The sequence below is a fragment of the Anopheles funestus genome, chromosome 2RL (genome assembly GCF_943734845.2).
Source record: "Anopheles funestus chromosome 2RL, idAnoFuneDA-416_04, whole genome shotgun sequence".
In the NCBI taxonomy this organism is placed as follows: Eukaryota; Metazoa; Arthropoda; class Insecta; order Diptera; family Culicidae; genus Anopheles; species Anopheles funestus.
This window is the reverse complement of record NC_064598.1, coordinates 9,808,377-9,831,152: the sequence shown is the minus strand read 5'-3', so window position 1 is coordinate 9,831,152 and position 22,776 is coordinate 9,808,377. Positions and strand designations below refer to the sequence as shown.

Below are 22,776 nucleotides of genomic sequence, written 5' to 3'. Positions count from 1 at the left end.
CTTTGCCAGGAGTGTTCGGGTTCTAAAGAGCTTCTCGGTTGCACTTCGAATGGGAACAGTTTGTTGCAGAGCTTGAGGATTGCATCGTGAGATATTATAAATTTAAATTGATCTTCTAGCAATGCAATCCTCAGTAGTAACAAATGCATCGTTGTGGCAAGACAATGAAAAAAAATATGGAAATCTCTGATAGCGTTACCGACTCACTCGCTATCTGTGGTATGGAACGAGGTTGTGAGCATCTTTGAACATCAATCTATTTTAAACGATTAGAAGATCGATATGGAAGTTTAAAAGGAAAGAGAAAAAAACAACCCAACGTACATTCTATCAATTGTAAGATGCGTTCATTCATACGCTACAAATCAGCTGAAAAGTGATTCAGTCACCGTTCGTATCTAAGAAAACCGATTGGAGTGCGACATCCATCTCGGATCGTTAGGAAACATCTCCGTTTGGAATCAGTACCCCAGCAATCGACAACATAGACGTAGCCGGTATGATTAATTCATGATCCGAAAAAAATGAACACCGACGGAATAATCGCCATTCGCAAACCATTACCAGCGGCACCATGCGCCTCCATGCATAAAGCGACAGGACGTGGCGGGGCGCAAACACACGGGGTTTGATAGCCCTTTGTGATAAGGCAGATCAACCACGCTCTGCTGCATAATGCATCGGCTCTAATGCTAATGTGCGACGCCGGTGAGGTGGTGTGAATTTTGTTTTTGAAACTGCCGCCCACGAATTCCACGCTGTAAAGTGCGTACCAGGCTGGGCGCGTCAATGCGTCAATTAGCATGCGTCTTTTGCTACAGAAGATTTTGCGATTTTTGTTTTTCGCTTTTGAACTTCTTTTTGGTTATGTTTCCCTTGTTCTGGTACGCATTACCACGGAAACAGCGGAAGCAAGGGAAACAACAAATCAGGCTTTCGTGTTAATGACCGACAGGTTGTTTAGAGGACACTTCGCAAAGCCTGGCCAATTGTATTTGTGGCAGGAAGGGCGCATGTACATTTCAATTAGATATTTTACATCCAGACGCATCGATTGTTGCTTGATGCAGAATGATCGGTAACAAGTTTTTTTTATTTGAAAATATTTTTTGTTATTATAATATTTTTTCTTTATGGATCTAATAAAACTCCTTGAATCTAATAAAAAGCAAGTAAAATAGTTTATGTTTTGATCCGTAGTAGCCAGAATCATACAAAAGATTGCGCCTGAAAGTATTTTTTTTTAATTGTTAACATTAACCAGGCGCCTCCATTTGAAAAAAGCTGAAATTTTTGTTAATTAATTAAGTAATTTAATAATTTTAACAAATGAAACTTCTCATACAAGAAACGAATGCTGCGAAGCATGTGTTTAATCATCCTTCGACAATCTTGGCGTAACAGATCCAAATAGCGCAACCCTACGTACCAACACCACCACACGAAAAAAGGGAATCGGTACGAGACCGATGAACCTGCATAATCAAACGGACCACCGGTCACTAAACGTGACCATAGCCGATCCAGTGGGCGTGTACATTTTGTCACCCGCAATTCTGCCCTTTTTTTTTGCTTACAAATCTTTCCCTCTCCTCGATGGTCCATCTTCCAACGGCGCCGTAAGATCTTGTGGATCATGTAAACCCGCTTCGCAGCTTAGTCTGTTGCGCGCGGCCGGCAGAAAAGAGTGGCCAGCCAGGCCAGGTAATACGCTGCTTACTAAATAGCTTGCAATTTCAGCCTACAGTGAACCTCCCCTTCCCTAGAGTAGGGCACCGATGTTCAGTTCCCAAGCGTTCCCAAAAGCACGGCATGTCACGGCTTTGGTTCGCACCACAAGTAGGGCGCGGAAGAAGTATTTCTAGAAAATACCGGCGTCGGTGGTGTGCCGGGTTTTTTCGCCTTTTCTCCCTTTTCTTTCCGCTGGCTTTACATTTTGTTTCAACAGATCCATTTCATTTGCCCGGACGACGACGGTACCGACCGATCGAAATCGAAACGATCCTTCCCCCGGGCACGGAACTGGTGCTGACAGTTTGGCTTGCTGAAAGGAGGACTACACTGTTGGATTATTCATCACACCCTCTCCCGCCCCAGCGAGGGTTTTTTGTTCAACTGTACCAGGAGCGCAGCCATGAAGGTTGAGCCATCGAATGTACCGACGGTTGTACGATTCGTGTCATGCTGTGCGCGGTTTTAATTTACGATCGCACCAAACAAATGCCTACAAAAACGTGAAAAGCGACGCATAGATTTGATGTGCGTGTGTGTGTGTGTTTTGATCCGTGAGATTCTTTTCGCTTTCCTCTATCCATAGCCCACACTGAACGAGCCAAAGTTACGTGCGAGAACGGACCCAATCCGATGCGTAACGACACATTGCTCAATTGATTTTACTTTCAGCACGTACGAACGGGCGGGTGTTGTAACGGGTTTCCTTTCCAGACCACGGCCTAGAAGAAGCTGCCTGCTGGTGATGGTCTAAGATCACCATCCGCAACGGTACAATTAAGTGCCGCAGTTTTACATACTTCTTGCTGTTCCATAAAACAGCGAATGAGAGGGCTCGATGCAACCACACATTAGATTCACTTTTTATGATTGAAAGGGCCTCCACCTCAGGAAACAGCATCGGTAATCGTTGACAATGGTCGAGAGGTCTGCACGCAGCGCCATCAGCAAAGCCATTTGCAATTCCAATCCAGATCATCCGTTTCTGCAACCACGCCCCAAACTGTCTGCCAAAGAAGCGGATTTTAATTTATTACACACATCGACAAGAAGGAGAGGCAAGACTTCTGTCCCAAGGGCGGGGGGAGAAGATCTTCAGGTTCACTTCCTTACCGCTTCAGGTTTCACTCTTCCGCATCTGTTCCGGTTCGCCGAAAAACCATTCCAAAACTCAAATAAAAAACAAAAACTGATAGCAGTCAACCGTCGACAACAGAAATGGAACTTTAGAGAAGCGGATAGCCATGAGGTTGCATTTCCGAAATCTTCGATGCAACATTCGATGACATTAGTGCATTACGAATGCGAATGCAGAATGAAAACCCCGCAACATCGATCTTAGAGGTCAAACGCCTTCGAGAACTCCGCCCTCTTTGGTGACGTCGAAGGTGTCACATATGGGGCCGAGATCCTTCCTCCAGATCCGACCAAAGCCGCTTCTGGAGCCCTGCTTATGTTTGAAAAATCGTTCGCGAGCGGGCTTTGCCGCGATCATGTCGTTCATTTGAATTTCCTATCAAGGCGACCGTGAAAATCAACTCTCTTACGTTTTAATCGACACCATCTGGAAGGAGGTCAAGAAGGAAGGGGAGGGCTGTGTGGAGCTACTTGCACAACACCTTTTGTTTCATCTTAAACTCAAAACGACACAAAGCTTTTATTTTCGATCGGGGATATCAAATGATGAGCACAAAGATGACGGACAGGCACTCGGTTGTCGAACAAACGATCGAGTGCCATGTTTGATAGTGGTCGGATGTGGAAATGGAAGGTTTAAAGCATTGTATATTGAATCAGATTTTGCTTACAAACATGCAAATACATTGCAAACTTTGCATTAGGCAAACAGATGATTTTCGCTTTTGTTAGACGTCGTTCTGTAGTCATAAACCCCGCAAAAGCAATTGCATTTATTTTAGATCAAAAGCCTGGAGCAAAAAAAGAGAAAAAAAGCGTCCCACATAAGAAATTCTTCGCAACTACTGAACAAGCATTACACCACACCCAGAGTAAGTGCATATCGAATAGATCGCAACGTTGCAAAGGGTGAATGCACCAAAATGCATTGTTGATAGTTTTTTTTTCTTCCTTTCCTGAATATCTGCATTTGCCTAACATATGCCGGTGAACTGAAGTCCGAGAGCCGGCAATTGGCGGGAACTGGTGGCAGCAAATGGTAAGATAAGCTCGGGTAAGCTCATCCCCTATGGGTAAATTCCATCCATTGCTATTCTAATGAGCCCGGATGGATTTGACCTGTCTGACCCCTTTGGGGTGAATTCCTTTTTGTGTTTCTTTTTGGTTTCTTCTTCGTTAACAGGCAAAGGCATCTTTAACTTGGTTGGTTATTTTTATCTATAACTAGAAAAAGAACACACATACACAAGAGGATCTTGCACTATGATTTGGAAAAGTGAATGTCAATGAAACTACGAATGGACCGATTTTTTTTTACTCTCACTGTATCGAGATATGGACTTAGATATTTCACTATTCATACAATGATTAAATCTATCTGGGCCTTATTTGTGGATTAAAAAACAAACAATTTTCCACTAACAAATACTGCATGAAAACCGTCCAAAGATACACGCTGTTACCTTCAATTTGAAAATATTAAATACACAATGTAAATTATCTACTACCAAGCAAAAATCGCTCACCACTCTGAAGCAAAATATATCATTTCCCCCCCAACTAAAATCCCTTACACCCATCTTACAGGGTTTTTCTATTGAGTTTAGGCTAGCCGCACACTTTTTCCTGCTCTGTGCAATTGCTTTTTAGTAAGCAGCATGTTTTTTAGGATACCCGCGTCGGATTTTTAAGTGCAAGCAATTGATTTCGACATGTCAGCTTCTGGCAGCTTTGAAGCCGCAGTGTATAACCTCGAAGTTGAAAGATTGAATTTTATTAGTGCTGTTTACACGAAAAAATGTTTGTTTTTAATAATTATCGATATTGTTTGTAAAATATATTTCATAAATTAAATGCAATTTAATTGAACAAAGATTGGATGCTGTCTTTGAAGCGCAATATTCATAACCTCGCATGTAACATTTGCTGGTAACAAAAATGCTGTGTTGTGAAAAATCATAGATACATAGTTGTTCATACAAAATGTGAGGACTTTGCTGTACGTTAAGAGTTACATTTATTTTAATGATTTAATGAAATCAAAGAACAATGCTAATCACCAACCAAGTAAGACGTTGATTGATTTTAATTTACGAAATATATTTTACAAACAACAATATCGATGATTATTAATTTCCTCGTGTAAACAGTACTTCATTATAAAATTCAATCTCTCAACGTGGGAGTTATAAACTTGCGTCCTAAAAGCTGCCAGAAAGTGGCATGTTGAAATCAATTGCTTATACTTAAAAATCCGACGCGGGTATCCTGAAAAACATGCTGCTTACTAAAAATCAATTGCACAGAGCAGGGAAAAGTGTGCTGCTAGTCTAAACTGAATAGAAAAACCCTGTATCCCAGCCGTCATTCAACAAACAGTGGCACACCGATAAACAATGTGAACAACGTAATTCTATCAGGGCTCCATCATGGCACCCATCATTAACCAGCGGGCTGTAGCGGGGCTTGCTCAATTAACTGCATGATTAAATCGAACCGTCTGGAATGTTCGGCCATGTGGTTATTACGTAAGATTAGAATCTTAACCGTTAAAGGGGAAGAGGTACGAGTCATGCAGCAAAAAAAAATAATACCCTGAGATAAAATCATACAAAGTAATACGCGATGTAATACCACTGTGTTACGTGCCATGTGTTTGATGGGGGAACCGTAACGGTACGATCGAAACTACCAACGTAAAACGAACGAATGGAATGTTTGACTACGTAACAACATCATTAACACCACTTTCCGTTACGAGATTGAATCAAAAAAGGACCAATGGAGGCGCCCAGTATTTCTTATACATATGAGATTATCAATCGTTATAATCGAGTGCCAAAATATTGAATTGTTATTCGGCACAAGTAAGCCTTGTGGCATCGTAGTTCCAAATCTTATATAAATGAAAAATCGTGGAAAGCTGATTATCCATCGGGTATCAAGAAATTACAGTTCTAAGGGAGGTATGAAATATCAACACAAGAAGATGTGTGTCTATTATCCGTGCTATTCACTTTTCCGTTCAGTGTAAAACCCCAACGAGCACGAATATTCGACGTTCCACTTGCAATAGTTAAATATTAATATAAAGTAAATATTAAACAATCACAAGGCAAGGAGGTCATTTTTATTTAAAGAACCCAATTGTTTAGAAACACCAGCAAATTCCAATTTGCAAGCACGTGGTCTACGCTAATGCTCGTTTTTCCTCCAATCCGACGGGTGGGAAGGAGGGGTGGAATATATCATCAAACCCTCCTACCAGTAGGCTTTTCAGATCAACAATGGCCAACAACGCGGTACTACGCAACATGTCCCACTCCAGATAGGAAAGAAAGAATCACGGCGCTCTCTCGGCAGAGAAAATAGAGAAAATCTCAGAAGAGAAAGAGAGAGAGAGTGAGAGAAACACTCATAAGTGAGTGGGGGTGGAAATGAAAATGAGTGCTGCGAGTAACTCACTCTCCCGATGGCCACATGCCTCATTAGCATATGCGGGCCGTGAATTGTAAACAAATGTATCGTCTTCTTTGTATATAAAACGAAACGCAGGAATAATGTTAAGAAGAAGGCACTAAAAATATTTAAAATTAATGTTTGAATTTTTTTTTAATTTCCCATACACAATTAAGAAATCTCAAAATTTTAAAAATGTGATTCGAAGAAAAGTTTTTCTCTACTCCACAGAAATCGTATCATTAATATGGTTTGCAGATTTGTGCTTACCTTTTAGATAGCCGGTGCTACCAGTACCGACCAGTACGGTGGTAGTAGTCGTGCTGCCATTAATTCCGTTGCTATTCGTACCAGCAATTAGACCACCGGATCCACCATTGCTCGCATTGCTGTAGGTACGCTTCCGCGAGCTGCTGACCGGAAGGTTTAACGGTTGGCGTGTCGTCACTCCGGCAATACCACTTGCCATCGTCGTAGCGAGATGCGGATGGGACGCGGTACTGACGGACGCGATCGTAGCATTGGTGCTGACCGGCAGGCTGACGAGTGTTGGCGAAAGCAACCGTCCCGGTAGACCGTTCTGCAGCGTACCATGATGATGACCGTTAAGCAGTACCTTCGACTTCAGGTTTACGGTCGTACCGGCTGGTGGTGGCGATGAGAACCCGTTCCCATTTCGGCTATTGCCGCTGCTGCTGACGATACTTGCCGCACTGGTACTGCTTGCGATATTGCTGGTAGCCACAGTCGCTCCATTGCTCGTGATGAAGCTGATCGCGCCAGTGTTGGAACCACCGAACAACCGTCCGAGACTGCCCGACTCAACTATCGTCGTCGCGTAGGACACATTGTTGCTTTGCCGGTGAAGCGGTGGTGGTGTGCGATGGTTGCGGGACGCCTGCAACTGCAAATGTGGTGGCTGCTGATGTTGCTCTTGCTGCTCGAGGAACTTGGCCGCCTCCAGTAGCGTATCCACGGCGGACAGCATGATCGTCCGAGGCGCAACAGTTTATGCACACGCACGCACACACAGCGGCGCCACACAACAGTGTGATGCGAAGAGAGGAGGGATATGGGCGGGCTGGTTACGCCACGCACGCGCTCCCCTCTCGCTTCCACACGCACGCACACACGCAACACAGACACACCCCACCACAAGCGCCGCACGCACAATCGTCACACACTCACGCTATCGGTCTGTCTGTCTGTGAGCTTTCGCCTTCCACTCTAAATCGTGTACCGCACGCACACACTACGCACAATACGCACCACTCGGGTGGGTGGGGGTGGGTTGGTTGGGGTTTTTGGAGCGTGTGCAAAATAAGATGAAACCGGAGCGGAAAGAGGGAACAGGGTTTTTTTTTATTCTCACACACACTCTCTTTCTTTAAGCCGGTTCAGTTATGTTCCTGTTTTTTTTTTTTTGGCGTTGTTGCTACACGACGATATTCACACACGCTGCTGGCTACTGCTGGACGGCGCAAACGGAAGTGCGTAAATAGTGCCAAACCGGAATACGGGAATACGCACATGAAACGAAGCAGAGGGAAAGAAAATGGTTAGAAGAGAGAGAGAGAAAAAAATCATTAATTGTGTATTGGCTTTTGTTGAGCTGAAGTATTATGGTTGTAGCTTTCTTCTAAGAAAATATTTATGCGGGCCAACGTCATTTACGAAAATTTTAGGAAATTGAGAAATTTTTGTATAAAACATTTTTTTAAACCATATCGACTATCATTTTGTCGATATCGACATATCGACATATCGACAAGTTTGTTAATAAAAATTTTGTGTATTAATGCACTTTATTATAAAATTTATATAAGAAGACAGGCAGTTCTCAAACAAAAACATCGTCTTCATCAGTCGTGCAGACATTGGCTTATTTAAGAAAAAAAATATTTGAAAGTTGTGGAAGAAATCATGCTCTTACGCATTGCCCCAAAAAAATCCCAAAAGAAACCCAAATTCCATTCGTAAGACAATTAACGCAAAAGCTACTATCTTCTTCATAACTTTTTTGCTAGCTGAATACGATCGTTCCATGGCAATAAATCTTTCCCAACACCGTTCCAAGGCAGATCGTGCCACATCATGATGTTCTGATTCCAAAAAAATTGGCTCACCACTCGCAAAAACCGCTAAAAAGAGCCAAACTTTCAGTTTGCCACAAAACATTCATGGCGGCGATATCTACGCACGTACAGCACACGCACACACCTGCCGGAAAGCAGGAAGGAAAGAGATACGAACAAGAGCCGGGACTGACTTTGGAGGAGACAACAAAATGCAAACTCACGCACTTTTGCGGGACAGGTCTTGCGGTACACGCTTGTATACGCATCGCATTGGAAAGAAGAAATACAAAAGAAAACGAACTTCATCCGGTTACGCATTAATACGCACAGAAACACACACACACACACGCACACGCATGTAAAGTACATTTATATACATTGGAGCAGTGGTAGAAAAAGCAACATGTTTCCCATGTTGAAAAGCATCACAAGATGCTATACTTATGATAGGAGGGAATAAGAGAATGGTTGAAGATTTTCTCATAGTCTCCAGCATTCTTTCTCCACCACCCCTCTCAGAGTCTCCTTCATCCCCCTAATTCTATATACTAAACCGTCCGAAGGTAAGGGATGTTTGCTGTTCCAACTGTCAGCGATTAACGATGATAAAAATGCTCTAACCCAACACAACCACCAAGCCGGCGCCAGTTGGTTTCACCCCACGAAACCCCAAACCGAGCACGTGGGGAAGAACGTGGAAAAACATTTTTCCAACGCAAATACAAAAACAAACAAAGACAAAGGGTAAAAAACACACACACACACACCCCACCGTTTGTCGGGAATGGTGAGAAGAATGGAAAAATGGCAGAGAGCGCTGCTACCACGAGCCAAGCAAGTGGTAGAAACGAAAACAACAAAACAAATTACACGCACACACACATTTTTCGCTTTTCCACCATATTACTAATCCATACACATTTTTCTCTCTTCATAGTAGTTGTGTAGATTCTTTTGTATACACTCTCTCTCCACACACACACACGCCCCTTCGCGCAAATTGCACTTAAAAATGGAGAAAGGGAAATCCCCGTGCATGATCGGATTGCTCTTTGTGTGAGTGCGTTACAAACATACACACGCACACATCGCAGCAAGCCGGCTTGTGTTGGTGGTGTGTGTGTGCGTGTGTTAGCAAACAGCAACCCGGACTGTCTCAGCGTAACGACACGTTGTGCCCCATCACGATGAATGAGAGCGGCGCAGCGCATATGGAAAACGAGGAGAAAGATAACTCATTTTGAATGGCAAGGTCATGGCAACGTGAAAGGGAAGAACCGCTCGGTTGTGTGCATGAAAAGGATCCACACATAACCATGCCGTTTACTACCAAAACAAAGCGGGGTGAACGCAAACCGCAACGGTTAAAGGACATTGGGGAAGAAAATCGAAGAAATGGAGATATCTTTTCTTGCTGCTGCTGAACGTTATTGAATGGAATTCAATAAGAATTCGATGAATGAGGTTCTTATGGTTTAAAAATGAGAACCTGAGGAAAAAATGCCTTTTAACAAAGAAACAACTTCAGCAATTACTGATTACGAGATGAATTTGCTTTATGTTAGACCAGGAAATCTGCTCTCTCCAGTACATATTTATATGCTTAAACTGTGTCCCGGAATACAACACCAAAAGCGTGAAAAACAGAAAACGGGAGCATTGGAGCTTCACCCACCCAATAGCCGGAAGTCCTGTTCGTGTTGAGGCAGCTTTAAATGTAGTAGTGATTTTGACAACTTCATCCCTTTCTTACTCTACTCTTCTAAAGGGGGCTCGCTTTGATGCTTCAGATTGCATTATGCACGTGTGCAAAAAAAAACCCAAAAAAAACTCACTAAATGTATGCATCCTTTAGCAAAAAGCCATTAAATGAAAACAGTGTCACAAAATAGAAAAGATTATGCGTCATTCGTGCCTTAAAGTACACCCGAACTCTGAGGGCCAATCCCGTTGCCAAACATCCGGTGTTTGGCGCTAGTGCGCATGTGTGCCAAGGGCGGAAAACAACGGCACAACAAAGCAACAGCGTCGGCGATGTCTAGTCGGGCAGCAAAAACCGAAGACCCTGTGTGTCCTCGAGCCGGCATTGCTTGTCGCAAAATCGGATCTCCTCGTTGTAAACAGGGAAGTGTGGTGTGTTCCACAAAGGATGCAATAAAGTGTTATTGGAAATTTGGAAAATTTTCTCCGAGCTCTCTTTATAGCTCTCCTGCTCTCGATATATCCCTTTCTTGTATTTTGTTTTATAAAAATAATAATACACACACCAACAGCTTGGGAATAATCGTTTCAAGTAACATTGGCGCATGGCCACCACTCATCATCAATGTGCGGACTTTGGTGCAAAACCGTCACCTTCCCATGCATCCGGGGGTCTTCTTTTTTCCAGTTGAAGCTTTGTTCCACCGGAGAAATTCGAAGCCGAGATTGACTTCACAAACACGCTGGAAGGCGTGCACACACTGAATCAAACCGGCTTTATGATTAAATACACAAACACACACACATACAAACATGTGGGGATAGATGTCCTTTTAAGAGTATTGTAATGAAGGAAATATTACACCAGCACAAGGTCCTTGTTTTTGGGGCGATAAGACATTTTGAAAATTTACATGAGAAGCATGAAAATCTATCCACAAATGAAGGACACACACATATGAACACATTTTCGATGGCCGTTTATGAATTGATGAATTGATCGAACATTTATATTTGTTCTTGTTAAAGGTACTAAACAAGGAAATTCCTTTGATACAAAAATATCTCCTTGAAATCTATTTCAAAAAAATGTTGAGTCAGAAATCACATTTCATTTCATACATAATTCCTTCATTTATTGATCAATTGCTTTTTGTTTTGGCTCACAATTTTCGCGACGGTTAGATTTGTTGGTCACGCGCTACTCGGCGTCACCACGTGAGCTAGAATGCGTTTGCGTTCACGAGCATCGATACGCACACGTACACACGCCGGCGTACGGACCCGGGAAAGGATGCAAATTGCCAAGGGTTCGATTCCGGTTGCCACTCCGGTTGTGTGTGTCTATGTGTGTGTTAGTGTGCCGAAAAGCGTGCCATTTCCGTACCGCCGCAACTATGAATTTTCCCGGGCAATACAAACAGCCAGGAAAAACAACAAACATTTGCCGGCACATACGCGCGTGTGGCTCTCGTGTACCTATGGGAGAGAAGGTCTTCCTCTGTTATTGCTGTGTCGTCGGTTCGTAGCCACCACCTTTTTTGTACACGAAACGCAGCATTGCGCAGATGCCAATACAACAACAATCGGGAGCATTTGCTCATGCTCGAAACTATAATACGCACACACACACACACACACACACACAGCCACACATTCATGCACAAGGATGTGATTGATTCGTCCTAGTGGATGGTTCAGAACTTGCTGCGAGTGTACACAAAATTTTACCAAAATAACATGTCCACCTTGACAATTTTATTGAAGTATTTCACTAGCAAAATGGATATGGAAACGGAATTAGGATTTAGACATGAGACACATTAATTGGAGATTTCTAAATGCTTTCCGAATGTCCTCATACGACTTAAGCGGTAGTCAGCTTGATTTAAAAAATAATCATTTTTTTAATGTGGAGGTTTCATCAACCCTTATATACCATGGACGACCGTTTGGTATATATGAAAACGGCGCCGGTCTTTACACGATAGGACCGGGTATCAAATCCCATCCCAGGGCCGTACCCTAGCAGGCAAGACTGATTACTCTGCTAATGGTAATTAGCATCATGAAAAGCCAGAAATGGTGGGCCTCAGTGGAGGTAGTGGTGCCGTACAAACCGTAGAAGAAGGTTTTACAAATATTTGATAAAAAGATGAATTCAATTTGTTTGGATTTTTTGGTACGGACTAGGCGTTATAGAATTAGAATTCTGCGAAAAATAATAGCGGTTTGCGAAGTAAGTACGAGGCTTGCGGCAACGTACGAAATCAGTTGCAAAGCAGGTACGAGGCTTGCGGCAACGTACGAATTCAGTTGCAATGCAGAAGCGAGGCGAACAGGACGTCGAAGAGTGAAATAAAATAAAACAAGTTGCACAACGTAGGGGCTCTGTTGTTCTCACCTATTATTTTACAAACACAATTAATAAAAAAATTAAGTACCAGCTCAGCTATAGAAAGTTGGAAGTCCTAACGTAAAACGTTAACACTATCTTCTATTTCTCTTGCTCAAAGTAACTGCATATCGTTTGTTCAGTGATTTTCTGGCAAATTGCTATTTCCGATAGGTTTTTCCCCAAAATTGGGGTGATATACACAGAAAGCCTATTCTGGTTATCGTCTAAGAGACATCAACGAATTAGCTCTATTTTTTTCAGAAAAACGATCATCTAATCTTAACATACTTATGCGTCATTTTAACTCATTATCCTTTGATGCGAAGATTTCTGACTTTCAATTATATATTTACATTCTCTTTTAGAGAAGACCTTTATTTCGACCTTTCAAGCATATCTCTAGTATGGTTTTAGCAATGTTTAGAGTTCGTACCACAGATCAATTAGGCAAAATTTACGCATAAAAATACGGTAGAATAGTATAACCTTCAAAATGTATGTGAATAAAACGAAGTCGAATTAGAATTTTGCAACAAAAAACACACATGAACAAATTGTCACATGCATAACCGGGTGTTCTAGCTCAATGCTTCGACAGACTAAAAGTCAGTCGGCCAATTTGGGAAGCCACCTCTTCGTGTAGTTCGGGAAGCACTACAGCTATGATGTACTGAATCATCAAACCTATCCCCAAGCCCTTAGTTGGGAACCCATTCAACCATGCTATATCGTCGTGTTGGGTTCCTGCTGCTTTTGCAAAAACTTTGTTTGCCAAATCGTCCTTCCGTGACCTTTTCGACACCCTCCCGGCCAGTGTGTGGTGGAGCTGTCATCGTTACGGCTTCCTTCTACATTTAACTGCTGTTTTTTTTCCTCTTCTTATTTTTGCACACATTTGATTCCTAACATTAACACTTTCTTCCGTGCGGCTAACAATCAATGCTGCAAGTTCTCGCCCGTTCAATTGAAGCAAACTACATTTTCCATCCATTACGTTCTTTGTGTCCCGTGTGTTTATTACCACCCGGACGAGCATGATTTCATTTTCGCCAGTTTTCCAGTCATACACTATTGATTGGCAGCATTGACTGGACTACGAGCGAGACACTAACGCTACGCTCAACGTTCGGCATATTGCTACTAACCGGTGTACTCCAGCAAAAAAAAATGACAACAATTTTACGCTTCATATTGGCATTCGGTTCGACGATGATAATGTTTTTGGGTGTTCACTTGTCATACTGAACACAAAACCAGCATAAAAACGCCCACCGGTCTTCACCGTTCACAACCGTGGATACAAAAGTGTTTCGATCGGACGTTTGTGAGAAGGGTGAAAAACTAACCACCCGAAGCATTCTTCACCTGTCAAGGTTTATCAAACAAAAAAATTCTTTCTTTTGCTACAGAAAACCCAAACACACAGCAACAAAAACGCTTTCTACACAAAGCATTTCTACCAGCTCAGATTTGTTACACCCAACATATTCTTTTTGCGCAGTTCTTTACAGTTGGGAAAAATGAAAAAGAATAGTTTTTGGTACTCTTGTGTCCAACTTTGTGACTTGCTACAAACAAGTACAAGAGGGTAATTCTGTTAGTTATTTTTTATTAACATTAATCTAGAAAATCTCAACCAATTTCTATTGCAATTAGTGAGAATTTCGAGGGAAAACAAGTCTTTGTTCTGTATTAAATACATTCCAAAACTTCAGTCCGTTGTAGCGTTCTACTAACAAAATTTCGTTACAATAATGAATAGTTGTAGAATTACGTTCTAAACCAAATCAAATCAAACCTAACATACCCCGGCGATAAAGAAGGTGTCTCTCAACAGTAAAATCATCTTGTTCCAAAGGGGGTGGCGCACCAATCAAACATATACGAACACACAAACATACACACATGAGGCAATGTTAGTAAACTTTAAGCGACACTGGGTCGTTGATCCTGGAAGATTACGTTGCAATGCGATTATACAGAACAGAAAGAGAGAGAGAGCGAACGAAGGAGAGAGAGAGTGAAACGCAAAGACTGATATGAGCGGAAGCATAAAAGCATGTTTACTATAGTGTAGTGAAATGAGTAACAAAAGAATAATACACTTTGCGAAAACAATATAAAAAAATCCCCTCCGCCCCCCCCAAACTCCACTAAACAATTTGGGGCTAGCAAGTAGGGTGGAGAAAAATCAAACCACCATCAACCGTGAGAGCGCGCGAAAGATGTGTTTTTTTGTCTCTCCGTTATGCTCGAGCATGCTTGTTGCTCATGGAAACACGCATACACCTTTGCGCGAAATCTTCAACCCCCCGCGTGTGTGGTAGCGCGATATGCATTGTTGAATGTGTGGTTGTTGTTGCGCTCTGCTTTTGAAGCGAAATAATAATTACTCATTCGAATCTTTCGCGGGGGTTCAAGGTACGCGTGACGTGGAGCTGCAAAAACGGTTCTCCACCTACCTTTATCAAGTATTTAAAAAAACAACTTTTACAACTAACACTACTGAATTGGAGAAACAGCACAAAACACACAGAAATAAATAAAGGGAACGAAATAGAGTGGCACAATAATATTGAAATCTAGTAAAAACACATAAACCTTTAAGAAAATAATTTGCTATATTTATAGTCTGTAAATGTTTTTGAAAAAGCAAGTCGCAATAAACGAAAGGCAGATGTAACATTAAAGCTCACCCACTAAGAGAAGCTTTCATCCGCTAGAACTGAAGAGAACTCATCAATATCCCCCGTCACGAAAGCTTTTCCTCAAACTTTCAGTTTGAAAAGTAACCGTTCAGAGCACATTCTCATCTTGAATGAGTACTTTTCGTCCCTTTATATCCATTTACATTTGTCATTGTTAATGTCATTTTAATATAAACCAACGTTTATAAACCCAAAACGATCGACAACTGTAACAAACAAACAAAAAACGCACAACAAAGTTTGCAAACTTAAAACTGCACACATTCCCATACGCATACATACATCGATGCATGGAATACACACCCACAACGAAGTAATATTTTCCACCTGCTTGACCAAAAAAACAAAAAAAGACAACACACACCCCTAAGTAAAATATTTCCTAACGTGCCCTGGCAACAGACGGCAGGGCGCAGTACCGAAGCACACAAACACACCGAAAGCGATCCGTACAAACACAACGCTTTATCGCAGCAGCGCGCATAGTTTCCCCTTTTGCTCGTTTTTCCAAATGTCACGCACGTTTTTCTTCTACGCCTACTACGACTAACACACACACTCACACACAGCGGGATGCATATATGCATTTAGCTAACTGTGTAACACTGCCACAGGAAAGCCTTGAAGAAAGATGTTTTTTTCTGTGGCTGTTTCCCTTATTTAAACACTTTTTTGATGTGTATAAGGGATGAAAATACATAAATAAATAATCAACTTATGATTCGAAAACAAACAGACGAATAAAAAGCATTCATTCAAACAGTTCAAAACGTTATTTGAAACCATTGATTCACATGCACTTAAAATACGTTCCTTCCTTAAATTGTATTGCGAAGAAAAACCCTCTTTTTTACACAATTTCCTTACAGGAACTTCTAACCGTGTCTCGCAAAAAAATCATACTTTTGCTGTATTTCACATTTTCTCACCTTAAGCTGTTAATGGTTCACCATATATTTTTATCGACCTACGTATCTTGCTTCTCTCCAGCAATGAACAACACGCAAAACCGTCGGAACGCAGCAAGCATGTGTGTGTGTGTGTGTGTGTGTGTGTATATGTGTCTTTTTTTTGTTCGTTTCATACTGAAATCATGCGGAAAACAACAGATTGAGGAACGCGCGCGTCATCGGATTGTGATGGTTTCAAAACGGTCGAGACAGCGGCTGTGCTACGTGAGCGAATGGAAGCACGTTCCTCCATTGGTGTTAGTTATTTCCAACCACCCCTAGGTATGGAACACCTTCCCCTAAGTAACTTCAACTTCATGCAGACACCGAACCCAGCTAATAAACAAAAGAGCAAACGTGTATAGAAATGAAAAAGAAAGAAAAATACGCATACTTTTCTCTCCTCTAGCTATCCATCTCTTTTCGGCAACTTCATTCAATTTCCAATCTCTCTCGTTCTTTCGCGTTAGCAAAGCAACACAAAGTTACGCATGACGTAGCTCATGGCGACCGGCTGATTAATTCGCGCTCGCTCGCTCTCTCTCTCACACACACTCTTTTCGCTTCTCGCTCTTTCCCACACTAGAAAGAACATTTACAACGCAGCAAAACACATCCACACACAGCTGGTTTCCACATTGTTCGTTTTCCTCGCATTCCAGCCTCTAAAAGAAAACAACAAAATCATCTTCCAGTAACGCTGTGAATTGCACCATACAGTGCCGTGTCACACTGCGCACCACTACAGAGGCAACGCATGTTTCTAGTACCATCGACCACAAAAAAAGGGCTAGGTGAGAGGAAAAAAATACAAAATCAACACACAACGCCTCTCGATAAGCGAAAGCCCTCGCATAGGAAAACGTAAAATATGATCACGAGGAACTAAAAATAATAACAACAACAGTGAAACACCACCCAGCTGTAACAATACACACACAAATACACACACGCACATGTAAAATACGCACACATACACGGTACAGGTTGCACAGGTTTATTCGAATCCAACAGTAGTTGTACTGCTAATGTACAACATTTTGTTCATTTTTCATTTTCATCACGCATTACACTTTGTGCACCTTTAGTTCACTCACATCAGCCATATGTCCTCCGTCACAGAGTGTTGCATATCACCAGCAGCAAAAGTTTGGAGCACTTTTAAAACTGTTCACCCTTCTTTTTTATTTAAATACAAATGAGCGCGTTGGTTGTGTGTTGGGAAAAACAACATACACTAACACACCTTCATTAGAAGCATCGTAGCCTGCTGCGACTGCTGCACGGGAGAAAAATAGCGCACATTAGGCGGTTTTAGCCAGGGCCAGCAGGCAATCGTAGCGATTACCTCCCGGATGACGTCACGTCATGTGTCAGTTGTTTTGCCTATAGCATTACAAGCATACCAGAGAGCGCGCGCAACCCCCGGGAACAAAAGTGTGCGTAAGGGAGAGGCGGGCGTAAGGATAGCGTGACGGAGAGCCGTAAGCGTGAAACGGCACGAAAGTGACTCGTGTGAAGAAAACTCGCGCGCGCTTGAGCTGTACTAGTGCCCCGCGCGTGTGTGTACGCTTCGCTACAAAAGGTGACACCGATCATCATCATCATCGCATCACCTTCATCATCCCCATTTGGATCTAGCAACAATTTCAGTAAGAGCTCCACAGGCTCGAAGCTAAAAGCAGGCGACTCATGATTTTGTAATTTTTTTTTACATCCAAATGCGTTTGCATATGATGCGCGTTGTTGTTTTTTTTTTCCTTTCACAACACCCTTACAAACACCCGTGAGAGACTTCCCAAACTTGGAAAAATCGGAAACTCGGCAGCAAAGTTATGGCGAGAGAGAGAGAGAGAGAGGGAGAGAACACTTACATTTGCTTCCGTTTTAGGAAAGGCTTAGTTTGGGGCACGTCAACCAGTCGTCGGTGGTATAATGTGCGACGACGCACGGATTGGCAATGGGATGATGAAGTTTTCAAGAGTGTTTTTTTGCTGTTGTTTCTAATTAACTACTCCCTTTCTGTCCTGTGTTCACTTGATGTCGTACCTACTTATCTTTCCAGCCTATACGTACTCCAGGTAATTCCAAGTTTGTTATACGCACGCCCTGTAACACATACACACACACGCACACGGATACTTCGTTTATGTTCTACACAACGCGTTCTGCACTTCGCGTATTAGCTGATGTTTTGCAACAATAAATTAAGAAGTGAAAAAAAAAACTACAAACGGAAATAAATATACCGAAACACACTGTGAGCATCAGTAAACGCACACTCCCTCTCCCTTAATGACCCGGGCAATGCAAACGATTCGCGGGCAAACGTCAGTGTGTGAGCGGCGATGCGACCGAGAAACCCGGGGGTGTTTGGTGTGCGAAACGATGCACGCACGAACAAACCGCGGATGATACACCAAATGCCGAACCTCACTCACGAACGCGTTCAAACAGACTGAGCGAATGGGCCGGCTACGCGACGCGTTCTGCTGCTGCTGTTCGCCCCAGTCAGTATACGCGATGATGCTGACGCTGGTTTACAAAGGGGGTGCAAACCCGAAACGAAGAGACGAAGGCAAAACTCACCCTTCAGCAGAGTGACAGTTAGCAACGGGGTCTCGAAATATGCGAGCATTTCAGTGTATGTGTGGGTACTTTGTGTTGTATGAAAGAGAGAGAGAGATGAAAGAGGCCGAGTGAGAAAAAGATTGTTTTCGAGCATGCGCACGCACTCGTCCGCCTACTATGCTCGCTCCTTTACTCATCAATCTGCATGTATGTGTGTGAGTGTTTGTGCAATTGTTTGCATGAATGTGTGCGAGAAAAAGACAGAGCGAGAGAGGCCGGCTTCATTGAAACAACAACCCCCAACCCCCAACCACCCCCTTTGATGCTTTACAAACCAGCTCACACGCTCACCTGACAGACAACGCACAACCCAACCCAACATCAACCCCCTTGTCGTCACCCATACCAACACAGCCAGCAGCGACTTGGGTCACGCGATTCCAGAGCAGCATGCAAAACACCCTAACGCCTTCTATTGTGTATGGGTGGCGATCGAACAACCGACCGACGGCGGAGCATTCTTTTGCGCGCACACACCCCTTTCGAATGTAAAGCCTCTGACCGCGAAAGTGCGAGAAGGGTGGCTACATAAATGTACACTCTCGCACACACACACACACACGCGCACGCACATAAAAACAAGGGCGCGTTGGGTTTTCCGTGCGTCTGTAGCGGTGGTACAACTGTTTGTGCCGTCAGTGTCATTCTTCACCGTTGTGAAGCTATGTGCGTGATGCAGCTTCTCGGATGCGTACGAATGGGCGAATGAAGCTGCTTACAACGGTGGCCTGCGGTGGCGTACGGCGAAATCTTTTCCATCAGCAACAACACATACTGGCACACACACACTGTGGCCTCTGGTTTTGAACAACACGCGAAAGTTTCCTTTATTCGTAACACGGTGCACTTACTGTACAATAATTCTGCTGCCCTGGTCTATAGAGAAACATTTTTTTGGACAAGGTAATCGACTGCGATGTGATGCTAAATGAAGCTTTCATTTGGTGTAATGATACGACTTGATAGTGTTAAAAAGAAACAACAAACCTCCATCTCTCCAATTATGAAAGTCAGTTAAAACAGTGTCGCCTAGCAACGTCGGTACTGCGTCAGTCACTAATTTGTCAAGAAATACTCATCGGAAATCCTTCAGCTATACGGGACTGGACATCTTGGAATTTGGTTACAAACCTCAATGCCCATCCAAATTTTGGTTACATCCATCTAGGGCCGATCCAGCATCGTCTGAGAGTTGAATATATTGCTAATTGAGAACTTCCTAATAACACAAAAGCGTTGCTTCTCGAAGATCTCTGGAGATCGCTCGTTCATTCTAAATATTCAGTCTTAGAACGAATCATTGCGTATTGGGTACGCATCTCCAACATATCCAAGGTATTACCAAAGGGGTGTACCAAAGTGCAGACCTCTTTTTATTGGACGAAAGTATAGGAAGATCTCAAGGTTTGAAATATTGGAAGATCCTCGATGGATCTCCAACTTGCAATCCGCCAAGGGAATCAGATCTATTCTGTATCTCAATCCAATATGAATGCCTTGCAATGATCCAAGAACAAGATACAAGATCTTGCGACGGACCTAAACATCAACCACGGATCAGACACTCATGAGGAAAAAAGAACTCTCTGTTGGATGACCCAAGAAACCAACGAGTTACTGGAGAAACAAATGTCTTTGTGAATTGTATATAAAAGAAGGCAAACATAAACAATATCTCGTATTTGTTTGCAGCTGATGATAAAGGATACATTATTTTCGTCTGTTTTATGTCCTCAATAACTCTATTTCCTTTTTGGCGCAACAAACAATTAATATGCTTTATTTTGAAATATCTTTTTTTCCTTTTTTCCTTCTTTTCTCACTACAACGCAACAGATAACTTGACAATTCATTGATTTTGGTACAAGAATCGCACCAAATCAATCGCCTATGCTATGGAGCAGTAGGATTTCAAGCCACCGAAAAAAAACCCTAATCTAGCATAATTATAATACAGAATGGCGTCGATTGTTGCACCCACCGGGTAGAGGTAAATAAACAACAGGGAGGATAGGAGGGTAAAATCACTAAATCAATGCCTGAACTGCCATTCGTCTGTTGGTCACTGTCACCCCACTGGATGGAGGCCACTGTTTGCGCGCTGTTTGTCGAATAGTTCTGCTTCTGTGGCTTCATGCATACACACACACACACCCCCATCGATGGTAGTGGCACCCACAACAGTAACCCTGGGTTTGGGGGGTAGAGGATAATGGTGATGCAGCCGTTTGTGCCCTATACTTGTCGATTGTGCGGTGTGTTTGCCGATACTCGCACGACGTTCACGACTTTCTCGCATCCAAAACACGCACACGGAGGACCTGAGAGTGAGCGGGTGCGCGCGCGCATAGTTCGCGCATACGCATGCAGCAACGCCATGCCATCTCTCTGAATGCTTTGTGAGGGCTTTGTTTTTCTTTTCTCCATTGCGTTCCAATACCTTTCCTGCCCCTTTGTGTTTACCGCCCCTTACTTACCCTCGTCTCTACAACCCAACCACAACCCCCGAACCGTAATCCGTTTCGTCCGGTGGTGGTTACGTTACTCCATTCATTCAACCGTCTGCCGCGCTTCTTCACGTGCCGCCAGTACATTTGTCTGTATGTGTGTGAGCAGCATAAATTACGGTACGGGGGAAAAAAGCTAGTGAGAATCGGCCGCGAATATGATTCTCGCTCTTGTTGTTGCTCACCACCAGAGTGTTGTTGGCCTTTCTTTTAACCCACCATCACCATCCCTACCCCCCGGCGGCGGCAGCACAAACACACGCAAACAAGCATACACCGGGTACGGGACGACGCACCGGAATCGTTGCCGTTTGCCAGCACCGCAGTCGATTCGCAGTGTGCCAAGAGTAGAGGGCAAGAAACTGACTGAAGCTGGCAACACATCATGCCGCCGCTGATTATTATGTCACGCCGCACGAACACAACGCCAAATCCTCAAAACCCGGGCACAAACCGCGATGATGATGGTCATCATCACGGCGTTCGGCGTCGTGTTCGCGCTCGTTCGCAGTTCAACATCATCCCACATACAGGGATGATAATGTGTGCCTTCACACATTCGGGTCTGCCATCCCCCCTTTACAGGCGGGGCGTCCCCATTAAACACGATAGCGCGCCGTTGCCGTGGAACCGTGGAGAAGGTTTACCGATCGAAACAGGAACAAAAGGCCAACTCAAACGGAATCCGGAGGAACGTTTGCCAGACGATCAAGGGTGGGATTTATGCGTCTTTTAGCTTCTAGAAGCTTTCTAGAAGATGTCACAATAGAAATTGTTTCTACTTCCCCTTCCACGGCAAGATGGCATCAACATACACAAAATGAGGGTGTCTTCTGTTTTATCACTCTTTTACCTTATCGCAGATTACCGTGTTTTTTGTTAAGGTATGAGGCTCATTTTAATTTCCCATCCGTTCCCATTTGTGTACGGTATGCATGATGCCAAATAAAATCATGATTAAACGGGTCCGTCACACAGACACGCACACCCCTATACCCGGGGTGGCATGGTGTGGGGTTTATGCTCTGCGATAGTATTATTTACCGCATCAGCATGATGGCATCATCGCGCAACCACATCGTGCGAAAAACTCGGCTGGGCAAATGAAACAGCAGAGTTGTGAGAGTGAAAGAGAGATAACGAGCGGTAAAAAAGCAATAGTGGGTAAACAGCCGCAATCGACACCAACACCAATGCGTGTAGAAAACAACATGTGTTGCATGTGCGATGCGAGTGTTCTACAAAACCACTACCACTACTACTAACTGAAACCATCGTTTGCAATAACACATCGCAGTAGGCAATGTGTACAGTGTCAAAATTAACTTTCTCTCTCTCTCGCTCTCTTCCATTGCCAGACACGCATTCGCACACTCACTCACGCACACACACACACACACCCACCCGACGTGTCCTTTATTTATCCTTTCCCAAAACAAAACGCATCTCACCAACAACAAAGCCGGAAGACCCGGA

At 43.2% G+C, this 22,776-nt stretch overlaps 1 protein-coding gene across 14 annotated transcripts in view; it reads right to left on the bottom strand.

Moving 5' to 3' along the window:
• Positions 1–22,776, bottom strand: part of LOC125764667 (uncharacterized) — a 68,559-nt gene that overhangs the window by 21,201 nt on the left and 24,582 nt on the right. For 4 of the 14 annotated variants that reach the window (XM_049429113.1, XM_049429118.1, XM_049429111.1 and 1 more), the window contains one exon: positions 6,598–7,795. In XM_049429113.1, the coding sequence (XP_049285070.1) occupies positions 6,598–7,315 (718 nt within the window). In that variant the 5' untranslated portion in view covers positions 7,316–7,795. Of the gene's footprint in view, positions 1–6,597; positions 7,799–18,036; positions 19,058–22,776 lie in introns of those variants that run through there. The other 10 variants (XM_049429112.1, XM_049429117.1, XM_049429124.1 and 7 more) reach the window with 8 other exon arrangements.